The sequence below is a fragment of the Aythya ferina genome, assembly GCF_964211825.1.
Source record: "Aythya ferina genome assembly, chromosome: 2".
NCBI classification, from domain to species: Eukaryota; Metazoa; Chordata; class Aves; order Anseriformes; family Anatidae; genus Aythya; species Aythya ferina.
Genome location: NC_140297.1, coordinates 97,365,978 through 97,392,950, shown reverse-complemented (window position 1 = coordinate 97,392,950; position 26,973 = coordinate 97,365,978). Strand labels below are relative to the sequence as shown.

The window sequence follows — 26,973 nt, the reverse complement described above, 5'->3', positions numbered from 1 at the left end:
AGATTTATAGAGAAGGTCACTTTAACCAGGTACTATATTATAAAAAATATGCACCTCTATTCCAATTATTATTTAATTGAACACAACAAAACCATCAAAGATTTCAACAGCGAACAATGAAGCGAAGCTTAGATATTTATGAGCTGTAAAAGGTTGAAGTCTTGGAAACAAACAGAGCACTTGCCTCAACAGATTTACCTTTAATGTATGTTTCACAACAGCGTAATGAGCAAAACGTGTACATCAATGATTTAACGTACACATTTCTGTTATAATTATCTTGCGTGATATTGATGAAGCGGCGTAAACCCTAACACATACTGAGGCTTAATAGACTGTTAATATTTAGAATTTGTATTTCATCACATTGGGGCCTAACTATCACTTCCCAGAAAAAAACAAAAAACAAAAAACAAAAAACATCTTTATATTGGTTATAAGAGCAGACAGAATGATGGTTTTGTCATTAAGCATCAAACATTTGGCAGCGCATCAATAATTCTCTTTAATTTGCCTTGCCCTCAGAAGCCGGTGTGAGCTGTTGGGACCTGCAGAGCGCTTCAATAATAGTGCATTAAGTGGAAAGTATCCATGCCTAGCTGACCATTTGAAAGCTATTTTTGAGTGGCCTGACATCAGCTCTTTGGGTTCCCCGCAGAGTCTTGGTTTCAAGAAACAGACCATTTGTAATGCAAATAATCCGCCATCTCTCAAACATCATCTTCACAGGGAACTGCTAACTGTATGAAATCTACAGGCACAAAACCTCCAAAAATATTGGCATATACCTTTTAGTGTTGCTAAAATACATAGACACATGCAAAAATGTAAAGCTAAAACAGGAAAAAAGTATGCAAGCTACTACAGAAGAGCCCAAAAGCTAGTTTTTATAGTAACATCCACCCTTCTTACAAAAGAAAATAAGTCACCTATTACACACATTAAAATTATAAAGTTAAAACACTTATACATTAGAATACACCCAATAAACGTGTGCCATGAAATGTATCATTGCTCACAACCCAGCAAATAAACACTGGAAACTAGAGGTATTCCCTCTGGACCAACTCCCAGGGGAAGGAAAACAATCTCTGCTGTAGCATCTCCTCCTCTATCCAGGCCTGAGCTCTCCAACGGGCTCTTAGCAGCTCAATTCAATGACCATATGAGAAGATTAAGTAACAAGCTCCTAAAGGGTTTTGAATACTTGGGGAAAAAGAAGCTTTCTGAGGCACGTAACTGCCAAGGCAAGAACATCTCATGGTTAAACATCAGGCATCCAGCAGCTCAAAGACTGCTTCTGAGCTCCCCAAACATCTCAAGCTGCAGGAAACAAAGTAAAGACTTGGATTGTTAATGTAAATCTTAAGAACAAACCTCAGCAACACAGGCTGATTTTACTACAGTCTTTTTTGAGAATTTTATTAAAAATTTCAGTCGATATCATATCAATATCATGGAATCTATGAAAAGATGAGCTAACCAGACTGTTGAACACCAAAATAAGACATAAAGGGCAAGAAAATAAATTAAAAAGAGCAAACCAAACATCAGACTGTCATTAATCCCCTCTCCCTCCCCAAGCCAAATCAGTTTATTTTCTGAGAAAAAAAATCACTGATGAAAGTGATTGAATATATACAGAAGAATATGCAGAAGCGACTTCAAATATGTGAGAGTAACTCCCTTAATAAGCTGCTATAAAAATATCTATGCATTTAGTTTCTACAACTGCAGTGTTAAAAGACCAGGGGGTAATTCATTTATTCTGAGATGCAGGAGCTACACCAAGACAAAATACTGAATAGGAGAGCTTCAGCAAAAGCAAAGTCTAACATGTAGTCTTTAACATACCACTCCAAAAAATTTCATTGCCTTCATTCCAGGCTCTAGAAAATAAGGAATCTGTGATTCTAGAAAAGGCTGTTCAAGAATGCAGTTTAGGAAAACATACGTTTAACAGGAGACAGCATTACAATGGGAAAGGAAAAACAAACAAACCAAAAAGCCTCTTGGGCTTAAAGTCCAGGGGCCTAAAGGACATTCTGTGCAGCACACGGCAGGCACCCTGTCTGCTGCAGCTGCTCTGGAAATGCTACAGGCAGACACAGAAACGTGCTGCTCTGCACTAAAGGAGATCTGCCTACAGATTTGACAACTGTGAGCACGCACAACCTAACTGCTCTTCAAGAACATACATCTTCAAACTTTTCTATCAGCTTTTCTTTTCAACATGTCCCTAATACTCCAAGATAGGAAGGCTGCCAAATGCTTCAAAACCGTTCATATCACACCTCAGGTGAATAATGCCATGCCCCTTTCCCGGCCGAGGCTTTAAAAGGCATCCTGTGTCTCAGTGGCATTTAGGATTCCTGTGGTCACAAATTGGTCTTACTAATCTTTGGGAAGGGACAAGACAATTTCCTTGGCCACTCCTAACAGTTTGAAAAGTCAGCTTACTTTCCACTTCAGATACCTGTTTGACACTGTTTGCTTCCTTAAATGTATTTTTTATATTTGAGATCTCTTTCAAGATCACAAGCTCTTATTGCTGGGCACCTCCACGGATGCATGACTGAAAGCAGTCACTTTTCAGAGAGATGCAGATGACTTTTGTCCTACAAGGTTCTCTCTCCACATTTTTGTAACGCAGCACTAAAACACAACTTTTAGGTCAAGGGTAAATCCCAGGGATATGCTACAAACTAAGCGCAAATCAAATTTTTAAGTGTAATTCTTCTTACAAACCAACAGTTTTGTAACGACCAAGTACTACAATTGAGTATCAGAACTGAATTTCTGCTGGGATTTGAAGCCATTTGCAACTGTTACTACTCTTTGGGAATTTCAAACTACTGTAAAGAAACTATGCCTACAAATGCTGTTCGTCCAGAAGCACAGAAGAATAAAGCAGACTTTCCACTACAAAAAACCACCATAATAATCTCAGTGCTATCCATTTGTTTTTCAGTAGGTAGCAGATGTTCCTTACATTCTACTTATTATGGGATTAATTTATGAGATTAAAAAACTTCTGGGATTAATATAAGTAAATTCTGGCTTATCTTTTTCATGTAATTAGGGGGACAGGAACATCAAAATCAGGAACTTTTTATCGATAAGCATACAAACAGCAAAGCAGAACAGCTCTGATATACTACCAGGAGTGCAAAAGGCAATTTGCAGTCCACCAAGACTCTTAGAGGGAATTGCTGAGCAGAAGATCCTGTCAACGCTGACAGCTGCTGCTGCTTCTTGGTTGTGTTGTACTAGTGCTTCTCTGGCTCCACAGTAACCCAATTCATTTTATAACCCCAGACCTTTTTTCCCCCCCAATAAATGAGAATTTTTTCTGAACATGCAAATACACATCTATGGATAAAATAAGAAAACAGCACTGGAGATTGACCTGACAAGTTTGGAAGAAGAGATTCACTGATACAAGCAACTGTCTCTGGGCTAAATGATGGGTCAGTTTCAACCAACTACACTTTAGATTGCTCTTTAGTATTTCTATTTTTATACTTCAATTTCATCAATAGCCTACTGGCAGGATATCACAGGAAAAAGAAAAACTGAATCAGGATTTACTTACAGTGCTGATCACAGTCTACTCTAGCAAACACCACTTGATTCTTATCTGGATATTCTTCCTTAATTACATTAGAAGCTTCCTCGAAAATAGGATGCAGCATTTGGCTGAAGCGGCACCTGTGGAAAAGAAAAAGATTTCAAAATATTAACTTGAAATATTTTGGTTGGTGACTCACAGAACATTTCAATATTTGAAGGAAAAGGAAAAAGAAAGGAAAGAAAAGCTACTGTAGAACAAACAACACATATACTGGTGATCATGCCAGTAACTGATTGGATAAAAGTAGGTTCAAAAGTAACTTCAATAACTCAGGTGGGGAAAAAAAAAAAAAGCAATTCAAGATGTGTCCCTGATTTATCACCTTAAGAAACAACATTAGACAATTGTAAGTCTTTCTAAATAGAATGTATTTTCTGAAGTTTGTTCTAAAACTTTGTTTTTCTAACTGAATTATCTGTGGGGAAGGAGTTTCAAAAATCTAGTAAAAAGACTTGGGCTGTTGAGATTAAAATATTCACCAACAAACACCTTCAAGGAATATCAAAGAGAGAACTTTACATGGGTCAACAACAGAAGTGTTGCTTATTATTTTATTGCTTGAATTTGGTGGAAATTATGCCTAGTACTTAAACAGACTGTTAATAGATCACTATGAATAAAAAAAATAATAATAATACATGGGACCTTTCTTCCAGCCATGTCAGCTTTTGAAGCAAATCCTCTTTCTGACCACGAAAAAGGCTGTAGATGTTGGTCGGTGAAAGAGGCCCCAGATGTTTTGGTGGTTTTGGGGAGGTTATGGTAACACTAGTGCACGAGTTCATTATTAATATGTCAATAAAGCAACTTTATAAATTGTTCTGCTAAATACATCGCAGAATTTTAAATTGAAGACACACACCCACAACAGCACTGTGGAAGTTGTCAGCATGAGACCTCACACCACAGCATCTAAAAGCAAACCTGCAATAAACCAGCCCACACTGAAACACTGCCCAGAACAGGAAATGTTCCAAGCGTAGAGGCAGGTTTTGCTCTGGAAATACAAACAGGGCTTAGGGCTCATCTTCTAAGGCAAATCTGACTCCGGCCAGCACAACTGTACGTTATGCATTTATGTAGCATGGATGTGTTATATACGATTTCTTTGTCCCTCATTGTCCTCCACTCTTACAGCAGAGCATCTACATCAGCAAAGCTGATCCATTCTCATTCAATTCATTTATGTCATAGGTTGGCAGTAGACAATATTAGGTGGGTTGCCCCCTGAAGGCCTATATATAAGGATCATCATTAAGGTTGTAATATTTTAAACTTATAGCCTGTTAGCAACCAGTGAATTGACTTAAAAATGAACACACAACTTTAAATTCAAAGCAAACCTGCTATAGAAAGGATCTGACCACAGCAGGGAGTGCAGCAGGGGTTGTGCTAACGTGGTCCTAAAATAAGACTTTATTATATTGCTAGATCAAGTCCTAAAATAGTCTCCTGCAATTTGTCTTCTGCAAAATCCAAACATTTTTTTAGTGTATTAGAATTGCTCTCATTAGGTTTGCTTTTCAAAAGATTTTATTAAACATAACCAAGAAGTAGTCTATCATCTGTGAGGGATCTGCAGACCACAGTCTGAAAATAACCATATTAAAAGTTTTATTTAAAGACAGGCTTCAATGTACAATTCTATACAGAACAGGTAAGAGATCAGAGCTAATTACTTACTTATACCTAGTTAGTTGTACCACCATTATAAAGAAAGAAATCTCAAGCAATTTTCTTGGTAAATGAATGCAATCTCTCTACATAAAAATTCTATCAGTTTAAATGTGCCTCATATCAATAGAGATTGCAGTACCAAATGAACAGATGCAAACTAATTGAACATAAAAATAGTCTATAAAATGACAGAGGCATATACAAAGGTTATTAAACTGATTTAGTTTGGTATAATCTCTATCTTTATGGAAAGTTTAAATGAAGGCATTAAAAACTTCTTCACTGAGAACTTCACTCTATATGAAAAGACCGGGTATTAATTTTTCAAAATCACTTTTAAAAATGAATTTAAATTAACACAAATCGCCTAAATGAATTATCAGTAAAGGCAAACTGGTAATTTTTCTTTTAAAATGGTGTGCTTGCTACTGCTAGGCCATATGGACCTACAGACTTTGACATACAGTGGAATGTCAAAGAGGTGAGAGGAATTAGAAGTTTAATCCCCTTCGATGATATTTGATTCTGATGGCCAACATTTTGTGCACACAAAGCAAAACAGCAAGCAGAATATTTAAAGTATAATAATACTTTGGTTTATGTATTGGTTTACATTATAAAGCTATTTACTTTAAACAAGGAAGGGAGAAAGTGATTTATTTCTCTGACCTCATTTTCCATATTAATTTGCATGTTAAATTCTATTTCCCCTGAATATTTTTCTGTTTTCCCCCTTGTTAAAGGTTCCTTGAGAAGTATTAATGCTGGAACATAACATTCAAAATTACTTCGAACACAATTAAAAAAAAAATAGGGCATGGGTGCTTAAATTAATTCTAACAACAATTTTACAGGCAAGTTTGAAGAAAAATCCAATTACACAGCTCCAGCTAAGTATGTCTTTCATAATGTCTCAGCCCAAACTTTTTCCTTGTCTAGTTGCTCAGATTTCATCCCTCAATTCTCTAGTTCTCACTTGGAAGGCCTTCCATACTAGAGACGAATTTGATTTTTAATGTAATTTCAGGCTTTTTGTTTACTAGTATGTATGAATGGGAGTGACTCTTAAGAAAAATAAAAATTAACATATGCTAGTACCCAAAATATTCAAGAGACAAAAAATTAATGAAACTTCTCTTGCTGTGAGAAGAGAAAAACAAACAAACAAAAAAGCTACCACACAATCACATAATGTGTTATTCCTTACTGCCACATAACCCTTTTTTCTCTCACGGAGGCCCTGAATGAAACAAAAGGTGGCAGAACAGCAGAAGGGGAAGTAATCAAGACAAAACCAAACAACAAAAAAAAAGAGAGATCCAGTTTGAAAGTGACAAACCACTGTATCTTTAATTAGGATACCAGCGCCAAACATGACAGTTTTCAACAGGCAAAAGTTTAAACACAGGGGGGAAGAAAAAGAAAATACTTATGCAACTTACCAATCAGCATAAAAATTAACTAAAGCAACATCTGCATTGTCTGGGAAGGGAAGAAGAAAAGAATTCAACGTCACATTGTGAGGCAAACTTCTTAGCACTTCAATCTAAGATCATAACAAATATGCAAACAAACCATAAGAACTAATATTTCTAGATTATTCAGCGCACAATCCACTAGAAAACTGCTAGGATAAATCTTATCTGAAATGTAATCTATAGCATGTGGGAAAGTGATGAAAGAGGCCTCCAGTCAAGTATTTTATTGACTTTATTGATATATTAGATATTAAAGACGTCAATTCTTAAGACACAATAGTAAATGACACAGGAGACCAAAAGTAAGTCAATTAACGCACTCAAACCCAGAAGCTGTACTCTAGTAGCTCTCAAGCATTATATGGTGTGTTCTTAAGTGTTAGAAGAAAAAGTTAAAAGCTGAAGTGTTAAGCGTTAGCTCTTCGGGTGAGAAGAATGACAACTTGCAGGCTGCCTGTGCAACTTGCTCTGATCTGTCTAAAGCTGCCTGACTTGCTGAAGAGGTGGATACTAGGGCAAAAGGTGACAAAGTTTCAACGCCCCAAACCTCCCCAATACTAAGGGAGGCTTGAAAAAAGAAGTAATACTAAAGGTGTATATGCTAAGGTAGCAAAATAATGCTCTCTACATCATTCTACAACCCAAAAAAAAGGGAAGAGATATCAGAACTAGGACACACACTTTAATACCCTACTCTGTAATAAACTGTGATCTTTGCACAATACAATAACCATGCTGTAAACTGATTTTTATTACTAGGAATGGACTAGATATTGAAATAAAATTGAGAGAAGTGCTAGAACTATAGAACATCATTCACACAACTTCACAAAGCACTCATGTTGCTAGATAAATTCGCACTATTGACAAAGTTATGAAGCAGCTACAAGCAAAGATGAAGATGCTAAGAACAGCCTGTAAAAGACAACATGCTAGAAGAGGGACTTTTTGAGAAGGCTGGAAAAAACTACAGTTTGTACTAAAGTATGGCTTTAGGATTTTCATTATCAGCAAGGAAAGCAAGTGGTAAACAGGAAATTAATGAAAATTCAGGGCATGCAGAAGTTTAGGGTTATGACCTATGAAGTATTTATAGTAGTAGGTAGGTAGTAGAGAAGGGTTTTTGCTTTTTTTCATTCATATGAAGACAACTAGACAGGCAAATTGTGTGCTTTTCAGGCAAAAAGGTTTCAGACAAGGAATAGACATCAGTTTAAGACAGTAATTGAAATACTAATTTATGTGTCTCCTTCCTGTGAGGCACTAGGAATCAAGACAATGCTTAACCTCAGAAAAAGCACAGCTGAACAAGCAAGGCACTTAAGGGCACTACCAGCAAGGGTTTCACTTGCTGCTATTTTCTGAGAACTCTTAAAACGTTCTCTTGACAGGTTTTGGTTATGTAATCAAGTGCTCCCATCTGCAAACAAGACACCAGGTATTTTTCTTAGCCTACGTTCTCATTTAGATTACAGTGAAGTAATCTGGTAAGTGATACATTGCTTCAGACAGCTAATTTTGATCACAGGTATTTAGAACTTATATGCAGACTGCAATCTGTATTTCCAAGGCTAGGGTATGCATATTTATCTAATAACATTGCAAGATTCTCGCAGGTAAGTGACTGTAGACATATTAAAGTAAAAAAAAAAAAAAAAAAAAAAAAAAAAAAATCAAAGTACTCACTTAAAATGTCATCTATATTTCCACTATCTAGACTTGTTATTTCGCTTCTTGTTGGATTAAAAAGCCAAGACACCTAAAAAGAGAAAACAAACCAGTAAGGTATGTAAAGTTTCAACAATAAAGTAGTTATGTACCTAAGGTTTTAAACACCGTGCTTCAAAAGCTGGAGAGGAACAAGCAGTAAGAATAACTGCAAGTCAGACCAAGCATTTCAGATGATAGCACTGCCACAAATAAACTTTATTTACAGATAAAACATTCTTACAAAGTTAAAGCAAAACTAGTACTCTCTTCATATGATTGTCTACTGTGTTGGGAAAAATATTACAGGCAGTTTTTGTACCTTTAAGAAAAATTTTCCCTCATAATTGTGTTCTGAGGAAACGAAACCCACATTTTAGCCACATAACAATCTTGCACAAGTGCGTAGGCCCAGCATGTCACCGGCACAGAGACACCAGTTTTTTGGTTTTATTTATTTATTTATTTTTAAATAAAAACTGAATGATCAGGCTGATGTGAGTTCTCCAATTAGGAAGCAGCTCATGGATTGTTCTTAATGGAACTACCCCAGCGACACCCGGCCTTAGGGAAAAGCACGCTCTCATATTCACTGCCATTGGCATAGCTCTTCCACCCCAAAACGCAGTGGGGGAAGACAGGGGTTGAAGTTGCTGGTTTATCTCAGCAAGTTACACCTCACTTTCACTTCAGAAGAGTTAGGCGTGGAAGTTTTTGAGCAGGACAGCACAAACTCTTGACTGGGACATGAATGTTTCGTGCTCGAATAACCCCTGGCCAGGAAGTCAGCCCTTCTCCGTGCAGGGCCAGGGCCTGGACTGCTCCACTGAGGGGCCTTTCACCCTGCTCTTCAGTAAGCCTACGATCCTTTGGCTGACAGAGACAATAGGAAAGGGAAAGGAAGGTTTTCAGTAGAAAATTGACTGGAAGGCATACAGGTCAAGGAATCACGTAGAGAACAGAGCCTTAGGTTTGGTCCTGGCAGCTGCAAAGAAACTCTGCTTAAGCCTAGACAGGCAGACATGGCTGGTTTTACCAAAGACACTGAGGGGAAAAAAATAGCAGGAAACAAATGACATTCAAATCACACCATGGAGAGAAACTGGAGCATTGTGATACAAGGATCTCTGTGTTTATGGAAGAGCTCAACACCTCTCCTATTCTAAGACCATGCCAGTGGCTGAGCAGCTACGGGTGTGACAGATTTAGGAAACAATTACAAGCAGCAAGCCCCCAGGGCACTCTTTTCTTTGATGCTGTCTACAACTTATCAAAAGACTAACTCCATGTCAAACATCAAGTTTCCTAGCACTTGTTGCCAATGCTTATCAAACATTGACTTCTCAAAAACACCAGACGCGGTGGATGTCTTCTCTCATTACAATCAGCTTAAGAAATTGTGGCAGTCTTTTACAGAGAGACGTTGTCGATAAGTCTGAAACTATCATTGTACGTGGCACGCAGGTGAGGTTTCCAGCAGTGATTTTCAATTCCTTCGGATCTGTGGATCACTAAACTCTTGCCAGTAAAGACACTGATCCTTTCCTATTTCCCAACTAGAAGCTGCTGGGTTGCAGACAGAGTCCATCTTACACTACAGGCTGACGCCTCACCAGCTTCTGTAGAAGAAAATACTTAGCAAGGGAAAAGCAATGACAATTGGACATTATTAAACACAAGTCTATGACTTCTGGAAGCGTTTGCCTCGTTCTGTGGCACCTGAATTCTGCCAGGCACAAATGTCTAAGGGTTGGTTTTACCATGACTGCCTATGAACAGAAGTAGTGGATGAGCTGTAAGGTCCATGTCCAAAACCAACTGCAGAACAACACCATCTGCTCAGAAACATCTCATTGAACAATCTCTGAGCTGCACAAGTCATGGCAGGTCGGTTCTGGGGAAGTACCTTTGACGATGCTGTGTCGCTGACCAGCAAGAAGAGAGGACAGCTAAGCGGGCGAATGAGCTAGCGCACTTTTTTTTGGTACACTCAAGCTGGAAGTGTTAGATTAGATATAACACGTGTATAACTGAAGCAGCAGCAATGATTAACAGTACCAGTTAGACTATTATCTTACCTAACAAATAGTATGACCCAATATTCCTTTTGCTGGCTGTCATCTCATCTAACCACAGGTGACCACAAATTCCTCTGCGGATTGCAGGGTTTCAGCTGCCCTGTGAGGTCTCGAAACCCTCTGGCTGTATGCTTTAAGGTTACAGGGCTGACCTGCCCTGCAGTGCTTGCTTACACAAAAAAATTCACACAAGCCTCTAGACAGAGGGAACTTCAAAAGAACGCCTGCAGCAGGTTTTGGAAAAAATATTTCCACAAGAGCCTCAGATTTTATGTTTTCTTAACGTACCAAATGGGTAAGATATCAGTTCCTTAAACAACTTGGCTTTTTCTAATACAACTTTACAGCAGCAACATTAATCTCATCTAATAGGATGAACTAAACATAAATTAAACGTTATACTTATCTATGTTATGTTTGCCACCAGGAAACAGGCTGTGTTACTTAGCAGGTAGACAGAACGGGAACTGTAGTTTCATTTGTGGACTGCTACAATACACCTTAACTTTCAGTGCAAATATTTACCTGCACAGTCAAAGCGCAGGGCTTACTAACCAATAAAGTCCTCTGCTGGATCCTGTGCTATGTACAGGAAAAAGCAAATTAACCTAGCACTTCTTTATAGCACAAATAAAAATTTTCACTGCTTTCTTTATTCTTATTTGCAGAAAAATGTGGTGCAAGCTGCGAGTACCGAAACAAAGACTTCAGTCATCTCCATATATTGAAGATGAAAGTGAGATCAAGCTGTAGATCCTATTGCCCCTCCATATGAAAGAGTAGGAGAAAAACACTGAGTCTAAGAACTTAATTCCCCCGAAGCTACGCAAATATGAGAGGATTGAAATACTTTTTTCCCCACTAGAAATATGAAAATATCTATTTCGTCAAAATTTAAGTATATTCTTCAATGTTTTATACCAACTGAATAACTGTGGGTGCCAAAACCTTCACGGTAAGTACACAGAGTTAAGGAGAAAAAAAACAACTTTCTTTTCAGAAATACCAATTTTACCAAAATTCAGAAATACCAGAAATACCAATGAAGTGAGACAGGAGACTCACTTCAGCTGATGCTTTCATCAAGGTACAATGCCTGTAAGGAACAAAGCACACCCTTTTGACCCAGTAATGTCGCCGTCCCCAGAGACGCGAGATGGTTTGTGATATTACTACATTAATATTTAACACGCAGGGATATAAATTCGTATTTAAATTGTTAAGCAGCTGCACAGCTTTGAGAATATGTTCTGCCCTTTGATGAAGCCTGTGAATGATACACAGGGGCAGAAAATACGATATTTTTGAGGAAAATGTTTCTGAACATCAGTTGGACACTTTAAAGCAGGCATTGAACTTAAATTCTGAAAAACTGTAGCTGAAAAAACAACACAAGATTTTTTTCCAAACTTTTAAATGCAAATTTAGTATTCCACTGGCCTACATCAGATGCACACAAGTAACTGTTCACATTTGGAAGCAGGGAAAGAGTTTTCCAACCAACTTGCACTGCATGGGAGCTACGAACTGAGTGAAGGAATCTGGCAGAACCAACTCAAAAAGAAATCTGTCAAAAATATAGATTTGTAGGTTATTTAAATTCTAAATACTTGAAACTGCAAAAGTTGGATGACTGCGTTTATAAGTTACTCGATCTCTATAGAAAAATGTGAAAAAATGTGGACTAAAAAAGCAAGGGTAGAAACTATGTATATGCTTACAGAATGAATGCACTGCTGAGGAAAAAAAAGTCAGGAACTGAACAATGCATTGGCGAAGATAAAACTTAGTTGATAAGGGCAGAGGGAAAAGGAGATGACACTTGTGTATGTTTATTTGCTCCTTTCGTCCTCAGTAACCCTGCCAAACGTGGCCGGAATGGATCAGCCCTGCTTCCTGGAAGTCTCTGAAGATAACTCTGTGCTTGTTTTCACTGGGAAGTTCGGCTGGTACAGAAACCCTAGCAGGTCTGACCCACTTTCTTCAGTTGTGAGGAAATCTTTTAAGAAGTTACGCAGCAATATCACAGGGGTTTCTTTTGAACTTATCCCCCGAACCACACGCTGAATGGTGAAAAGAACCAGCCAGGGCCGCAGGAGGGGACAAACTCACAGCGAAACAATTCGCTGCAAGTTGGAGCAGCTCCTGGCAGGAGCATTATTTATTTGTTTCTGAGAAGTAACTCCACTTCAGCTGACATTTTGGATTTTTCTAACACCAGACCTCAAAGCACTGCCCAAAAGGCAACATTGTCCTCCGCTGACATTATGGCAGAGCGCTGCACAAGCCGCCTTACGTAAAACAGCAGGCCTGGACCCAACCCATCCCATTCACCCCGCAGCCCCTCAGAGGCAGCCCTCTCCGACTTCAAATGCCACGTTTCAGATCCCTTTTCCAAAAAGGAAATGAAAACGCTCGCCATTTAAATGGCTCTGCTGCCAACAGCGCTGCTGCTCAGTAGCACACACCCAATTAACGAAGCCCGCTGGTCATTCGGGAGGTTTAGGTAAAGCTTTTATCAACATTTTCCTCTTAGCAATTAGTGCTTTCAGCTCTAGCCAGACAGGGGAAGCAGGCCTGGAGGTTTAGTGGCATCTCCTTCCCAAATTCATTGCACGTTACCCACCATTTTCTTGCACAAGGGGCAGTTTAACTAACAGGGCACAATTTTAATCCTGCAAGAAAAGGGAAAAACAGTTCTGGTGTATTTCAGCTTTTTGGTTATTTCTGCTGCTAATTCACATAACAAAACGGAGCTCCTCACTTCCAGAGCAAGCCATATGAAAAACACAGAAAACCTACTCTTGGAGCACTACGATTTCTAATTAGCACTACAGCTGCAAGGCAGCCAACAAGACCAGCCTTCATTTTCACTTGCTAAACTTCCCATCTAGCCCTTTCTGCTGGGAAATCCTACAGGCACACGATGAAACCGCCTCTCTCTCCCCTTCCACCAAATCATTTTATGTTTGGCAACCAGCTCCGTCCTACCTCTAATCCAGCCTGACACGTTGCAGTTACTACCTGAAGCCTCGGCCCCACAGGACTCCGCAGCTGCCTTCCAGTCCCCAAATACGTTTCCTTTATGCACGCTGCTTATCTGCCGCTGCTCCGAGATCTGCATGAAACTCACAGGCGAGGGGAAGCAGATGGGTTTACAGCCTGCTGCAGGATGCTACAAATTGAAAGGAATCCCAGGGGAAAGCGGAGCTGAAGTTGACAGGCATTGTAAGAGCTCCTGAAGTTTGGCTTCGGAGCCATCCATCAGGAACGTCCCACTGGTTGTGTTCCCAGCAGCTCTGCAACGAAGCACAGCATCCGGAGCAGGGGCAGGCAGCAGTAAACACAGCATGCCGGGGGAAAATCAGGGAAAAGAGACCGTAACTCACCCCCTCAGCAGAGTGCCTTAATTGTCATTGCCGTATTCCAGGGCACGCCTGAACATTTTCATAATTTAGACCAACTGAAGGCTGCCACCCCTCCTTCTGCCCATCAAACGGGGTTTTTATAAAGGTATTATCTGTTATTATCAGTGACATAACCACATTAACTCAAAATACTAAACAATGCTCGCCGTGACGTATATCTAAGTTTGCAGAACAATTTTTTACCTGATAAACATCGTGCCCTTTACGGCTGGGAAGGATTCACAGCCAAAGAGGTATCTCAATGGTTTGTTACCATAGCACTGAAGGCCCCCTGTAACATGGGGTAAATTTACCTCCCAACAGCTCGTGCATTCCTATTACAGGACTCAATATGTTCACTCAAAAAGTCCATTGCAGAGAAGGAAATTAAACCTCGCTATCAAAACGTGCAATTCAACACATTTTTTTTCGGTAAGGCTATGAACAGCAGCCCCATGCATCTATCTAAGCACAGCTTTAGAGCTCAGGTCTCTGGGCACAACTCTAAGGATCATCGTCTTTTAAAGAAATGCTGGAGTCAGGGCTCAAAACTGACACGAGGCGTGTTTAAAAAAATGTCACAGAGATAAGACCTCGAAGTCATTTTCAGTTCAACTCTTCTCTAACTTTGACTTGCTTCCCTTCTTGACCCAGAGGGAAAAGGGCAAACTCCAGTGAAGGCCATAACACACTGTTTTCCTTGTGTGAAGTGTCCCATTACAGGCAGCGTCCCAACTCTTTTTCACTATGCCAAGGAGAAAAGCCTGTTCTCCGAGAAGGCAACTGCTACAACACACAAAAGCCATTACCAAAACTGTTCGCAGAGCTTAGACCTTAGATTTTAAATCGACAACTTCATTCTTCTACTATCCTGTTCTTCAGTAGGATCATCTACAGTCTTTCTTCTCACCTTTATTCCAGTTCATATGGACAGGGCCAGTGCAGAACATACAACAACTGAGGATTCCCTCTCTGTTCTGTCCTTTCTTGGACCAGCGATGGAAATGAAACCAAAACTGTTAAGCAGTTCTATGGAAGGAGAGGCGACCCAACTCAGAAACTCTTCTTTCAAGTGTCATCTCAGAGGTGGGAACTGAAAGTAGCTGTAGTGTTTTGGCAGAAACAGCATCTCCGACCTCACACGATTGCTTGCTGTCTTAGAAAATTCATCTATCTGCTCGTACACTCGTTCCTTCAGATTATTCCGCAGCTGCTGCCTACGCACATCCCGCTGCTTTAAAAATAACACACAATTCCTGTTAAGTATTAACTTCAGTAGATTTTAGTACCTATCAGTATCATTGCTCAACAAGACAAAAACCAAGCTTTTTCAACTGAAATACTCAATTTCAACACCTACTCACTCTCAGTTGCTTATCTTTTCATTAACCGTGTATTCAGGAGCGCAAATACAATCTATTTTCAATTCTGCTCCAAAACATCCAGTTATCTATCTCTTTGTGGTGCAAAAAAAGATGGAACTTGAGCAAAGACAAGCCCATTGAGGTTTGCCTTTCAGGCTGGAACTTGTTTTCCAAGTAGGTAGCAATCACTGAAAACAACTGCTCAAGTGCAAATTAAAAGGCTATCATAAACACGCACGAACTAGCTCTCCATGACAGAAATACCTCCGAGGCAATTTAGATAAAATATCAGTCAGGTGGCATACTGAAAGCGCAGCCTTCGAGAAATCTGCACTTTTGCATATCTCTAACATTCTGCATACGATCCTGGGTGGCAACATCTCGGAAACGGGTTCTACTCTGCTTGGTCTGATTTTTCCTCTTGTTGCTGCCTTTTTTATTTTCCTCTGAGGACGGAAGTATTCAGGAGCTCTACACAGGAGAGCCCAGAAGAACAGTAAGCAAGAAAACGTGCACATTTGCGAGCACAAAGCCAGTTCTAGAGGCAGAGCATTCATATCCACACTTATATCAGCACTGAAAGATGAAGCATTAAACCCTGTGACTCCAGAGGTGCAGAGTCCAAACTGCTTTAAAGTCTGCAGCTAATGCACTGTGTAAAAAAAAAAATAATAAAAAAAAAAGTGAAAATGACCATTAGACCAAAACACTTAAGAAGTGAAAAATACAGCTGGGGTCATTCTCCCCCACCCAAAGGGAAGCAAAATGTGGTGCTTGAACTCTAAAGACAATATAAGGGAACGCAAGCAGCCACATCACGTCTGATACCAGTGTTGAAGTTGTGCTGTTCATATTCGTGTTGCCGCCTCGCCGTATTTCCAAATGACAAAATTGGCTGAAGAACGTGGAAGCCCGGCCAACTTGATTTGGCCCATCCTTCTTTCATGCTCAGAGCAACAGCTGTCAAAACTACAGCAGCAACACGCCCGGCGCAGGGAAGCGAGCATGTGGACGACAACTAAAACGACCTTCTTACCCTCCTGGGGTTTGCAGCCACGCTGCACCCCACAGTCTCAGGTGAACGTGCACCCAAGCAGCCCCTTTTACCAACCTCAGGCCGACAACTTCCAGCAGCACGTCCTTCCAGTACCACTGAGACCGTCCTGGTGCTATAGGATTTTTTCTTCCTTCAGCAGGACCGAGGTGCCACCTTCCCTCAGATGAGCTCCTAATGTTTCAGCAGGAGGTTAAGGTTTTGGGCAACTACCAAGGCAAATACAGTGCTCTGCAACATAACCCTGAGAATATGAAACTTGAGCTTCTACATGAAAAACCATCTGAGAGCCAGTCCTGGGCTGCTGCTGCTCCTCCCTCTTCTTCTGGGGAAGCCAAAGAAGGAAGAATACCTCACAACTGCTAAACCACCAACTTTCTAAGATATGAGGTGGGGTTGCTGCTTCAGCTTCCTACTCCCTTAACGTCACAGCTCCCAACTTCTTCTCTTTTAGAAAAGCCTAAATCCGTTTAAAACATCACCTTTGTTTAAGCTACTTGGATTGTTTTCATTTCTTTTCAGGCAGATTTGTGACTCACACTTCACAAGCATCCATTTTTGAGACGTAAACTACAAATCTCAGTGTACTGAAGCTCACTGGCAACCCATTTTCTTGCCTGTAACAAATGCTTTGCCTGGATGTTTCAGGTAGGTATTTATTACTAGCTACCTTCAAGTGGCATATGAGAGGACAAGGGTTTTTCCCAAATAAGCAGTAATAGAAATACTCACTCCACACTTGCATTCTAATTTATATTTTGGAAGCTGAAAAACCTCTCAAAGGAGGAAAAAAGATACATTTCACAACTGATCAATTCGCTATCTTCTACAGAAAATTAATTAAAGCAATGCTGCCTGGACCCAGACTGAAAAATTCACCTTTGGGACCACATCTGCTCGTGCAAGTTAGAGCTTGGAGAGTGAGTGGCTAATTTCAGGCTGCACAGGAGCTATTTCGACCCTAACCAGCTGCTAGGGGCTGCACACACGCAGTGAGTTTGCTGTGGATTACTCTGTAAATAATGCAGGGGATGGGACACATGCCACAGATATTCTGGAATGCACAGAAGAACGTGATAGGGATACCCCACCGCTGCTTCACCTCCTCCAAGGAGCACGAGCTATGCCAACAGGCTGACGACTCCCATGGAAACTTGAAGGCAAGCATTCCAGAGCAGTCCTAAAAATAACAGCAACACCTTCACGTGGCGCGCGGCGAGAACTGGTAGCAAGCTTATTTTAGAATAATACTTACTAGCTAGGTGATGCTAATTTTATATATGCACGCACATATATACCTTTGTGCCATCTTAGCAAATTCTGCTGGCCTGTGTTGACACTGAAAATAGAAGAAAGACAAAAATAAAGAGCCCTCCCCCCCTGCAATTACATGTTCTTAACCAAAGCAGTCTGAAATGTCAGTCAACGGTAATTCCTGAGAGGCCCCCACACTGGCTGAGCTCCCTCCACTAATTAACAGATCATTAGGAGGAAAGAACCCCTAACTGCTCACCCTCGCACCACGTACTGTCTTAATTACCTTTGTGAAGCTACCCGCTTGTCTCGCAGTCATTCTCTCCAAAATCCCAAGTGGATCAACTCAAAAGGGAGAAGGGGGGGGGGGGAAGAAAAAGTATTTTCATACACACATTTATGAAAATCCATAATCTTTGTAACCGGCAAAGAATTGAGGGGCTGAGCACTTCCAGCAAGATTTAGGAAAGGGGCTATCAATGGGACTAAAGGAACAAAAAGCTCTCGGGATTACAAATGGGGGTACATCACTGAAACACTTTCCCTTGGTGAAGCTTCTGAAAAAGTTAATTTTATCATCACTTGATAGTCAGGACAGCTATGGGAAACAGCAACACACTGCCACAGCTGCTGTTTTCTTTTTCAGGACCACTGGAACAGGCACCTCTGCCTCGCCTTTCGAAGTGCTTCCTTGCAGAGCTCCTAATGAACAAGGTCTCTCCAGGTTTATGCCCCATTGCCAGGTGAATCCACTTGGAGATGAAACATAAGCTTCATCTTACAACAGAGGTCAGATTGCTATTCTTCTCCCCACTTCTCTTCACAAATGTTAAAACCAAAAAAAGGCCCCATAGCACAAGCAGACATCTTCACAAACCTTTTGTTGGATGCACCTCGATAAGACACATGAAAACCAGGCAAGAATCACTGATGGCAGGCGAGACGAGAGACAAGGATTGCCAAGGAACCAGTTTGTTTACTGTTTTCCATTTCTAGGGCTCCACTTTCCACTTTGGGCTTGTGTTTCATGAACACGTTTTAGGACAGAAAGCTTCAGAGATTAAAAAAATAAATAAAAAAGCAAAAAAAAAACAAAGTCTCTCCCCCAGTGCCAGGGAGAGTATCTTCCTTTCCAAAGTGAATGCAGCAAACCATATACTCAAAATCTCCAGGCAGGTTAGCAAATCCTTAATTTTGGTCCCGAAGTGAAGCAAGTAATTGCACAGGACTACCAAAAACTGAAACCACATGTCTGAGAGCACTGTCCAAACACTTCGTAATGGAGTAGCCCACTTTTTCCATGAAATAAGCCTTTGGGAGCTCCAGTGCTTCGTTTCATCATGCTGAGAAAGCTTCCAGCTATACCTCAGTAATGATCGGGGCTCGTGGTAATTCCCATCTGTCATCTGCAGGACACTCAGGTCTCGCTAACAATTCAGTCCACTCCTGGAACACAGCTCCGAGAGGGAAATGGCCCCATGAGAGCCAGCTGATGCTCAAGGACAACCTCTTCAAAGCACAAAAACAACAACACCTGCAGAAAAAGTCATTAAGGTCTGGCAGAAGGCCTACGTGGGTTAACACGGGACTCGTGGATGAGTTCAGAAATGGAAAAATGAAGTACAGGGAAGGTAGAGGTAGGAGAAGGAGTACTTGGTAGGAGCAGAAAAACACTGCTGGAGCAGGCAGGAGAAATTAGAAAAGCCCAAGCTCAGCTGGGATTGAAACTACAGAGGGATGTTAGTGGTCAACAGCAGGTTTCTACAGCAACAAAAGGAAGACTGAGAAAATTGTAGGTCTGCTGCTCAACAAGCAAGGAACCTAATGGCAAAGGACCCCAAAACAAGACTTAGGTACTCATCACCTTCTTCCCATCATTTTCTTCTGATGATGTCTGAGCCCAGTAGCAGAGTACAGTGGAAGGGAAGCACTGCCCAAGGTAAGACTGAGCTAGAAACAAATTAAACAAGTTGGACATGCACAGACACACAAAAGCAGATACCAGACATTTTCCTGGGTCCCCAGGACAATTAGAGAGGCAAGTTTTCTTCCCAGAGGCCGTGTCCATCCAGCAGAGATTCAGAAATAGCAAATCAATCTGGCCCATTTGATTGTCTTCTGTAATAAGACGACTGACTAAATGAGGAAAGGATACCAGAGATTGTCTGCCTCAACGTTAACAAGCTCAGTCTCTCAAAGCCCAACAGGAACCTCACAGAGTTCAACACGGGCAAAGTCCTGCATCTGGGGTGGAACAACCCCAAACAGGCTTGCGGCCAGCTGGGCAGAAAACAGCTCTTCGCTGTCCCCCGGGACAGAGCGGTGCTGGGGGGCAGGCTGAACAGCAGTCAGCAGCGTGCAAAGGCAGCCAACTGCACACCTCGTGGGCTGCCTTAGCAAAAGCAGAGCTGGCAGATCAAAGGAAGTGATTCTTCCCTTTTACTGGCCCTTGTGGGACCACATCTGAAGAATTCTGCCCAGTCTGGGGTTTGTCTGTACCACACAGAGGTTAACATACGGAGTGAAGTCCAGCACGAGGCTACCAAGATGAACGGTGACTGGAGAACAGGGTATATGCAAAGAGAGGCTGAGATAATTGTGCTTGTGCAGCCTGAAAAAGGAAAGCTGCTGCTGCTGCTACCTGGTTGCAAGTTGTAGAGAAGGCAGAGACAGACTCAGAGATGCACGGGGACAGGACACAAGCTGCTGCTCCAAATAGGTTCTTCAGATACAATTTTCAACAATTTCACGGGTGTTCAGACTGTAGAACCTCCATCCTTGGAGATATTCAGCTCTCAACTGGAAAAGACCCCGAGCAACCTCACCTATGGTAGTCTTGCTTTGAGCAGGGAGTAGGACCAAAAGACCCCTAGAGGCTCCTTCCAAGTGACACGATCAACGAGCTCCCAGGAGAAGCAATCAAAAAAAAAAAAGTCTACAGCTTGACCCCAGGGGGGTAAACGCAGTGAGACTCACCACTCCTCTTTGGCTTTAGAGAGAAAGCTTTGACAAATTAACGTAGATCAAGAAATAAGGGGAGGGAAGAAACCCCAAATGTTTACCACACTGAAAAACAGATGATCAGATTCACCTTGCTTACCAGAAACCTCACGCTGTGTACATAATGCCTTGCAAACTCAAGGTATACACAAAGCATGTGTGTGAAGGAGCGCCCAGGTTTGGTTTAATTGTACATGTGAAAAAATGATGGAACCCTTCTGCCATACATCTCGCCAGTTCTGGTCATCACCAGAGCGTAATTCAGTACGGACAGGGTCCTACACCTGGCTTGCAGAAACACAGCACCCTGACAGCAGCATCTTCCAATGGAAGTGAATAAATATTCCCAGTTCCTGGTGAGTACAGCCACCGCTTTGCACAACAACCCCTAACAATGTAAAATTAAACACCTGAAAGTCAATAAATTCAAGGCAAAATTTAAAAAGCTCGTAAGACATTTTTAAAAAGTTATATTTTCTGAGCAGGTGGAATTGCTATTTTGAAAAAGGAAGTCACATTTCTACCAACTGCTCGCATGTTGCTGATGAATGAAGATGCATCAGAGAGGAAGAAAGCGCAAAGGTAAAACCCACAGCAAGAAATCCCGCTCTCAGCTCCTTTCCTGATCCTATACAACGCACCTGACCTCTTCTGTTTCTTGGGAGCTCTCTCTCCAGTTCAGAGTTTTGAAAGAAAGCATTGCTTAGCCTTTGACACCAACATGCTAAATTGCTTCAGCTTAAACTTCCAAACGTTCCTCCTCTACATCACTGAGAGCTCACTCTTAAAAAAATATTTTAAAATATTGCTAATGCATCCAAAACCACTCCATTACTGAAGCATCCATTACCTGAAGATATCTCTAGACCCTCCTGAAGAGCTTGTGAAACAGCCCTGCGGTATGATTGTAAGATTCATAGCATATATTTATATTTTCTTCTCATGCGAGACAACTCTCTCCCTTCAAGCAAACTACAGTCAATAGACTCACATAATAAGGTTTGAACAACAACAACAAAAAGCCAAGGAGTCACACAGAACGCTCGCAAACTCTTCAAGCGAGGTTTACAGAAAAGCCTGCAAGGTAAACAATTGTTCCTCCTGAATAGCAGCACATAATCCTGAGAGACACTGAAAAAGAACCAGGTTTGGCTAAAACAAAGGAGGGGACTGCTGTGCAGCAAGAGGAGTAAGTGGCGTACTGTTTTCCCAAGGAAGTGGCATGAGGACCAGTGTCTTGCTGGAGAAAGCTGCCCTGCCAAAAAAAAATAGAAAGCAAGGCAGAAAGTAAGGATATCAAAAGGAAACGAAGATAAGGAGCATCACCTGCCAGTGACAGGATCTTTGACGCTACGCTGTCAGGAACTCATCTCTACATTTTCCAACGCTGCCTCGGTGTGCTGTTTGAAGAATCATTTCAGGTTTCAGGAGCGATAAGCTTCCCCTACCCGCCCGCCCCCTCCAAATTCCCAGGGACAGCTCCTCAGTTAACAACTAATTTACTCTTCAGAGGGCATGACAGATGATGGACAACTCAAAACTCCCGTGCTATTCTTGCGGGGAGCCCTTCTCATTATATAAAAGCTCAGTGGCCTAAAATTTGCCTCCAATTATAGCCTTTGACTAATGCTCAAACTCAGAATATTTTGAGCAGGACTCCTATAAATACACAAAGAGAGGCAAGTGCACAGAAATATGCTCTACACACCGCAGAACTGTGCAGAGATCAGTTTCTCTTTGATACAGCAAGCAGTGAATTGCCCATTTAACAGTAAGATAAGACATCATTTTATTTAATTTTCATTTTTGCTATTTGGGTGCTCGATGTCACACTAATGAGATGCAAAAAGCAACAGCAGTCAACCAAGAAACAAAAATATTACCCCCCAGCATGTTTTATCTTCAATTAAAATTTTAATAGGAGGCTGCAAGGTCATTGCCTTCTTTTAAGTTCCCGCTCCTAGCGGCTGCAACTGCACTGCTAGGTCAGCAGCGTTTGGAAAGCTCAACTAAAAATATGGAAATGACAGCCTAAGACCAACCGTAACACCAGGTATTATCTGGCAATGCCAAACCACATCAGCTCACGGGGAGGAACATACAAACGGGCAGCGGTGCTACTCAGAGGATGCTCCAACTTTACGTCCTCAGAGTATCTGGGGACAGGGATGTCCTTCCAATGGTGTTGCAGAACACACTAAGTAGGTGTTCTGGCTTTGTCTGGGACCCCTTTCTGAGTAAGCCACAAAGAAAGGCGTAGCAGTAGAGGTCTGACACCTGATAAACCTCCACAGACTGAAGGGCAAGAACAGGGAAATCCTTTTACAGTTGCCCGAGGGGAAAAAATAATTAAAAAAAAAAAAAAAAAAAAAAGAGCTAAGAACTTCTCCCTTCCTTTTCCTCTCTATCAGTTGGTGGCTTCCTCTCTTCACATCTCTTCCCCAGGGACACCACCTGCACGAGCCTCCCAGCGGCTTCCTGAGCAACGTATCTGCTAGGCACGTGGCTCTGCGGCACGTGCCTAGCAGAGCGTCCTGTTCTACAATTTTCAGTGTGCACCTGCAGGTGGAGGCAAACACAGAGAGAGACCGGGCAGAGCAAAGCCAAAGAATCACGCCTTGCCTTCCCGAAAGATGGGGTGAGGCACAGCGTTTATTCTGCTGCCTCGGATTCATCAGACCTGTCCTACCCGGTACCAAGCCGTACACCAACGTGGCAGAGACATCGTTCAGCTCCAAGCAAGAGACGATGTTGCTTATTCCAGTCTTGCCATCAGGTGGACTCCATCCTTTCCAGCCTGTGCTGTGCCCTGCCCGCCCTTCCCCTCAACTCCAGGGTCTCTCACCGCATTTCAACCCTCCATGTCTTTTATATCGTTTTCTGCACTTCCATTACCAAAAAGTCTTTCCTCCTCCCAGCTCACTCTCCTCCAGCTAACCACAGCCCTTCCTTCCCTCCCCCTCGGGGAAGGCAGCGCCCTCCTCCCACCCCGAGGAACTCCTGTTACACTTTCCCAACACCCGAAAGCAGTAACAATAAACCAGACTCCTTTTCCTGGTCACCAACCGCTGTGCTAATACCCTAATGTTGATTCTTCTCCTTGCCTTTACTTCCCCTCTTCAGAGATCAGATTTCATCACCTTCCAGCGCCTATCTGCTTTGAAGATTCGGAAGCATAAAGCTGAGGCAGGGAGGGTCAGTATGCACCACTGCAAACACTTCTGGCGTGCAGAGCTCTGGAAACAAAGGCAATCTGTACGAAAAATAAAGGAGAACTTCCTTCCCTCAGAGACAGGCCGTGCAGAAGAAGAAATGTGCTTATCCAGAAGTTTGGAACCTTAATTATTTTTCAACTTCATTGCTAAACAAGCCCAGCTTAGTAAGCTGTTTTCGCGGCTGTATATCATTGCCCTCTGTTCTAGGCACCACTGATGTAACACCAAGAAGCTCGCATCCCCAGAACACACCAACTGCCACGCTCCAGGAGGCTCTGCTAGCCCGCACATCCTTTGGAGGCAGAGCAGGGCTCTCCCAAACCTCACCGGACTAAACCACAGTCATGTTGTGGGTCACAACTATTCACAGCGGTTGGGAAGGCAAAAGAAAAGTTACCAGAAGTTGGAAGTCGATGTAGTACACACCACCAGGTCCCCTAAATGCCACAAGAAAACAAGCACCACACTCTGCAAACGGGTTTGTCAGCTATCTGAAAGAACAAGGATCCTCTCACGTTCCCAGCCTGCTCGGGACAGCTCTTACCAAACCTCCTGAAAGGAGTGATTCATTGTCTTGATCCAAGGACGTAACCGGGCACCTTACGACACAGGGGCATGGCTGATGCGACGCTGAAGAACTACACAGGTAGCATTGCACACAAATATATTAAAAAACCAACCCTGGCCTGTTTTATTTTTCAAGTGTTATGTGTATAGATCTTTCTAATCTCATTAGAAATGGGTTTGAACGATCCATACGCAGAGAAACAGCACCTAAAATATGGGGAAGTTTCAGATCTTCGCCGCGATCCATTTCTTAAGTTGACGTGCCCATAACCTAACTGACGCGTATTAGATTTGCATGGACCCGCTGTACCATGAAGAAAGAAAAACACTTTCATTAATTCCTGTCCAATTTTTCAAACTTGTGCTTGCCCGCTTAAATGCCAAGTTTAAAAACAAACAGCACGCACTTCTTGCTTCTGCTCGCCGCGCTCGATACAAGGGTTACAATATTGATTTTGGAACAAGAGCAATGTTGCTCACGTGCTAACGCCCAGACCGGACCTGAAAATACGAGGTTCATCACTGTAGTCTCTCGTACAGTGAGCTAACACGCTATAAATAGCCATCTATATATAAACACCTCAAATGTGGTGGTTTTTTTTTCAAGCCATACCAATGAGTATACTTACTCAGCAAGCTCTTCACATTTTAACCAAAGCTTTTGCAGGTAGCAGCGCATGTTTCAAAGGGATAACAAGCCCTGGTCCCTGCTCATTAAGCACTTGGATTAATGCTTCTGGCCATTCATTCATTAGTGGATATATTGCTGGGTATTTCCCTTTGGATCCCCACGGCTCTATCTTCGCCTCTAATTATTCTCTCTTTTTTTTTTTTTTTGGCTGATTTTACAGCTTTGTTCCAAGCAGATTGATTAAAGCGTGGCGGTGTCTAAGAGCAAATCCCGCTGGACTCCTTCACCCCTGTGAGCCCCCTGCGGCTGCAGGAGGGGCTGGGGGCGCGGCAGGCGCAGGGTTTGGCCCAGCACAGGGCTGGCAGCGCAGGGCCCTGTGTCAGCGATAAGAAAACCGCCTTATCGCTGCAGAAGGCGTGCATTTAATGACTGCGTGCGTGTAAATCCGGTTGGTTGCGCGCCTAACGCCAAAAAAAAAAATTAAAATAAAAGGGAAAAAGGAGGCAGAAGCTGACAACGTGAGGCATTTTCCCTCAGGAACTTCTCCCAACTCCAGCCCCGAGCCCCTGAGGGAAGGGAAGGGAGGAGGGGAGGGGGGGGGGGCCCGGCTCCAGCGCCCTCCCCTCGGCCAGGCCGCAGCCCGCGGGGCCTCCACGGGGCCGGGCCGCTCCCCGCTTCCCTCCCGGCTCCCTCCCAGCAGGTGCCGCCCGGGGTGGGTGAAGGGGTGCGGGGCAGGAGCCGCGGGCTCACCATGAGGAGGACGAGGCGGCCGGGCTGCGGCGGCGGCGGGAAGATGGCGGCTCTCATGGTCGGTAGACCAGGCGGCCGTGCGGGGCGCGCGGCGGCTCCCAGGCGCTCGGCGGCCGCGGCGGCTCCGCAACTTCCCCCGTCGCCAGGAAACGCCCGCGGCCGGCCCGGGGCCGCCGCCCGCCTGCCCGCCCGCCCCCGCCACTCGCTTCCGGCGCCGCGGCCTCACGGGAAATGTAGTCCCGGAGCCGGGGGCGGGAGGAGGAGGCGCGGAGGTGAGGAGCGGGGCGCCGCCGGCGGAGCGGGGCTCCCTGCGGGGGTGCGGCTACGCTGGTTGCGTAGCGGGAGGGCGCGCGTTGCGGCGGTTGCGCAGCGGGCGGGCGGGTGGGTGGGGGGACGGGGAGGGGGGGGGTGCGTTTTGCGGCCCTCCTGGGGTGGGATTAGGGATGAGGGATTAGGGGTGGGATGAGGGATTAGGGGTGGGATGAGGGGTTTGGGGTGCCTCGCTGCGTCTCCGCCGAGCTCAGGAAGCCGCTCTGTGGTCTGAGCGGTGCTGGGAAGGGCTTTTTGGGTGCTTGCGGAGCGCCCGCTGCATCACATTGTGGGGGTGGGACCCCCGCACGCCCTGCCAGGCGTGGTGTCACGGGCTGGGTTACACCGAAAGTTCACCCTCTTGCAGTAAAAGCTCAGGTTTTGCATGCAGGGTTTGGTCAAACTGCTGGTGGGAAGCTGCGCCTGGCGTGCCTGGCATCGCCTGCATGTACACAAGGCGACAAGGAAGCGTGAGGAGGGAAACAGCACAGCCATATCGGAGACAGCCCTCATGTCAGATTACTGCAAGGCAGGCCCCCTTCGGCCACAAGGAAAAGTTGGGCTCGGTCTCTGCGTGACCCTACAAAAACCATTTGTCCCCTCGGTTTCACACTATATGTGTGTGTGTATACAACATGTATGCACATATACACACACACATATATATCATATATCATATCATCATAGAATGGCCTGGGTTGAAAAGGGTATATAAAGATCATCTAATAAAGATCACCTTATAAAGATCATCTAGTTTCACCCCCCCTGCTCAGGACAGGGTGGCCAGCCACTAGAGCAGGCTGCCCAGAGCCACATCCAGCCTGGCCTTGAATGCCTCCAGGGATGGG

General features: G+C 43.2%; 2 protein-coding genes across 4 annotated transcripts in view; one reads left to right on the top strand and one right to left on the bottom strand.

Moving 5' to 3' along the window:
- The window catches only part of ERP44 (endoplasmic reticulum protein 44), a 44,975-nt gene extending 18,957 nt beyond the window's left edge, over positions 1-26,018 (bottom strand). Inside the window, exons 1-4 of one of the 2 annotated variants that reach the window (XM_084510159.1) lie at positions 25,817-26,018; positions 8,476-8,548; positions 6,754-6,793; positions 3,596-3,711 (exon numbers count right to left, since the gene is read on the bottom strand). In XM_084510159.1, coding sequence (XP_084366285.1) covers positions 3,596-3,711; positions 6,754-6,793; positions 8,476-8,548; positions 25,817-25,873 — 286 coding nt within the window. In that variant the 5' untranslated portion in view covers positions 25,874-26,018. Of the gene's footprint in view, positions 1-3,595; positions 3,712-6,753; positions 6,794-8,475; positions 8,549-25,064; positions 25,456-25,816 lie in introns of those variants that run through there. The other variant, XM_084510160.1, reaches the window with a different exon arrangement.
- The window catches only part of INVS (inversin), an 89,481-nt gene continuing 88,459 nt past the window's right edge, over positions 25,952-26,973 (top strand). For both annotated transcript variants that reach the window (XM_084510149.1, XM_084510150.1), the window contains exon 1: positions 25,952-26,088. The gene's annotated coding sequence lies outside the window, so the exon portion shown is untranslated. The remainder of the gene's footprint in view (positions 26,089-26,973) is intronic.